Source organism: Populus trichocarpa, chromosome 5 (assembly GCF_000002775.5).
Source record: "Populus trichocarpa isolate Nisqually-1 chromosome 5, P.trichocarpa_v4.1, whole genome shotgun sequence".
Lineage (NCBI taxonomy): Eukaryota > Viridiplantae > Streptophyta > Magnoliopsida > Malpighiales > Salicaceae > Populus > Populus trichocarpa.
Window position 1 is genome coordinate 15235109 of NC_037289.2, and position 2332 is coordinate 15237440.

The 2332-nt window shown below is 38.3% G+C and overlaps 1 protein-coding gene across 1 annotated transcript; it reads left to right on the plus strand.

The window, feature by feature from the left end:
- The first annotated feature begins 695 nt into the window (after positions 1–695).
- LOC7468870 (uncharacterized) lies at positions 696–1870 on the plus strand. Its single transcript, XM_002306514.4, has 2 exons — positions 696–1128; positions 1260–1870. The coding sequence occupies exons 1-2, from the start codon at positions 1004–1006 to the stop codon at positions 1663–1665; spliced, it is 531 nt and encodes a 176-aa protein (XP_002306550.1). The 5' UTR covers positions 696–1003; the 3' UTR covers positions 1666–1870.
- The last annotated feature ends 462 nt before the right edge of the window (positions 1871–2332 follow it).

Genomic DNA, 2332 nt, shown 5'->3' on the forward strand with positions numbered 1-2332 from the left:
CCGAGAAAAGAAAAATGATATTGGAAACTTTGAAGGGTAAAGATTAATGGTTTGGGTTTTAAATTTATTTTTTCAGACGTTAGTAGTTTGAATTCTATGAATATTAAGATTAATAGAGAGTTATATAATCATTAATTTCAAGACTTGTGAAATTAATTAAAATATACACCAATCAACTAACTCGAATACTCATATTAATAAAATAAAAAAAAAATTGATACGGGCTAGTCTGGAAAATAATGTACCGTGTACTTAGTGTGCAAGTAACCATTTGGTGGCGTCTCATGAGGATGAGGGTATCCCTTACGCACACGGTGGGGATTCAGAGATGACTTGATCTCAAAATGAAAGAATTTGCCTAGGATTTGATGTAAGAACATCAACAAGATACCCTTCACGTGCAAGCATTGAGCATGTGGCTTCGCAATTCAAGATCGCCAATTAATTTCCCTTTCTCCTTGAATTTTTATTGTTATACATGCAAGTAAGAAAGTTGAAGATGAGATCTTGGAAGGAAGCACACCGGTGCCAGCCAATCTTAAGCACAACTCCAAAATCAACTTCTTCGCGTGCGTCCGATGACTAGAGCGAAAGAACGAGTGCTTTCTTGACGTGGGAAATGAAGACTAGCACAATTGTTTTATTTCTTTTCTCGGCCTCACTTTCTGTTGACCAACACCTGTAGGTCCTCACAGCGTGAGAATTGGATCATCTGCCATCCTCTTATCTTATTTTGAAAAAAAGAAAAGGGCATCAATAATAAACTGCTGGAAAGAGAATGTTGTTATCAGCCCGCAACCTCAATAATTATATCTTTCCAAGGGAGGGATGTGAAATTAATATATTACTTTTCAAACACGGGACGACACCTTAAAAAGATAATCCAGATATTAACGTGTGCAATAAAAGACCCTCCCTCCCCCCCTCACTCATGTTTGATGCCTGCGGTGGTTTGTGGCACTTCTGCCTAACCCATCACCTCTAATTAATTCCCTTCACAAGCATGACAGCAAGCAAAGGAGGTACTTCGTCATCGCAATCAAGCCCTGAATGTTGCATGTGTGGCGACTGTGGTCTTCCTCATGAGCTTTTCCAGTGCAAAGTCTGCCAATTCAGATCTCAACACAGGTACCCTTTTATTAAAATTAAAAAAAAAAAAAAAACCCTTCTACTCTTTCCTGAATTTTATCTATTTGTCAAGATCAAGATTTATCAATCTGGGGATTCTCAAATCGAGCTCCTTGCCTAATTTCCCACAGATATTGTAGCAACCTGTATCCAAAAGCAGAGTCTTACCAAGTCTGCAATTGGTGTCTGAGCCATGACACCAAAGAAAAATCACAGAATTCTTCAAATTCTTCATCATCAAATAAAAATAACAGCGAAGATGACAGCAGGAACAACAAGAAAAAGAACGGTGACAATCAAGCAGGCCCGTCAAAGAACCATAGAGGAACTTTGCGGTTGCAAATCAATAGCCCCATCAAGAAACAAAGGTCGCCAGAGAGATCACCATCAACCCGAAGGAGACTAATCACAAATGGCAAATTGGAGGAGAAGCTTAGAAGGACAAGATCCGAGGAGATGTCAAACAATGGGTTCACAAAACAAGTGTTTAGAAATAAGGTGAGAAGGTATAAGCTCTTAGACGAGGTTTCAAGTTGATGATCATGATTCATCACTATTAATTTCTCTCAAAATAATAAGCAAGAACATGGATTGATGATGCTTATCTGCAATGCTACATGTACACAGTATAGAGATCGTTATGGTTTTGTTTTCTTGTGGGAATCTTGTTCCCAAAAAGAACAGTTCATAGATGTAAATACTGATGATAAGTTCAATGTATGGAATATTGGAACCCAGAAAAGATTGTGAGATGTGGAGTGAAAATAGATGCCCATATCTATATCATCATCATCATCATCATACCATCAAAATTTGATGACCAATATTATGGTCCATGTGCGAAACAAGGATGATGATACCAATTGAAAAGACAGAAATTATGGCTCAATTCCATGGTGAATGGTGATGATAGCCTACCAAGTCATCATTATCCTCATGACGGTCTCTATTGACATGCCTACAAATCTTCCACTCTTCAAACAGCCTCCCAAGTTCGAGACTGTTCTTTACAACACCAACAAAATAAAATCATTAGAGTCTCCACAGTAATCGTACTGGTAAGCATAGACAAAATTAGTTGCAATCTCAATCATGTTAATCTACACTAGGAAGTTTCTTCATTTCGATGGTGCTTCCCAGCTAGGTAAGGTGGTGCTACGCGTACATATATATACGGGTGGTTGACAAAAGTCTTGCCCACACA

Coding starts and splice junctions, on each gene's coding strand:
- LOC7468870 (XM_002306514.4), top strand. CDS start 1,004: ATGACAGCAAGCAAAGGAGGTACTTCGTCATCGCAATCAAGCCCTGAA. Junction 1,129..1,259: donor CAATTCAGATCTCAACACAG/GTACCCTTTTAT, acceptor AATTTCCCACAG/ATATTGTAGCAACCTGTATC.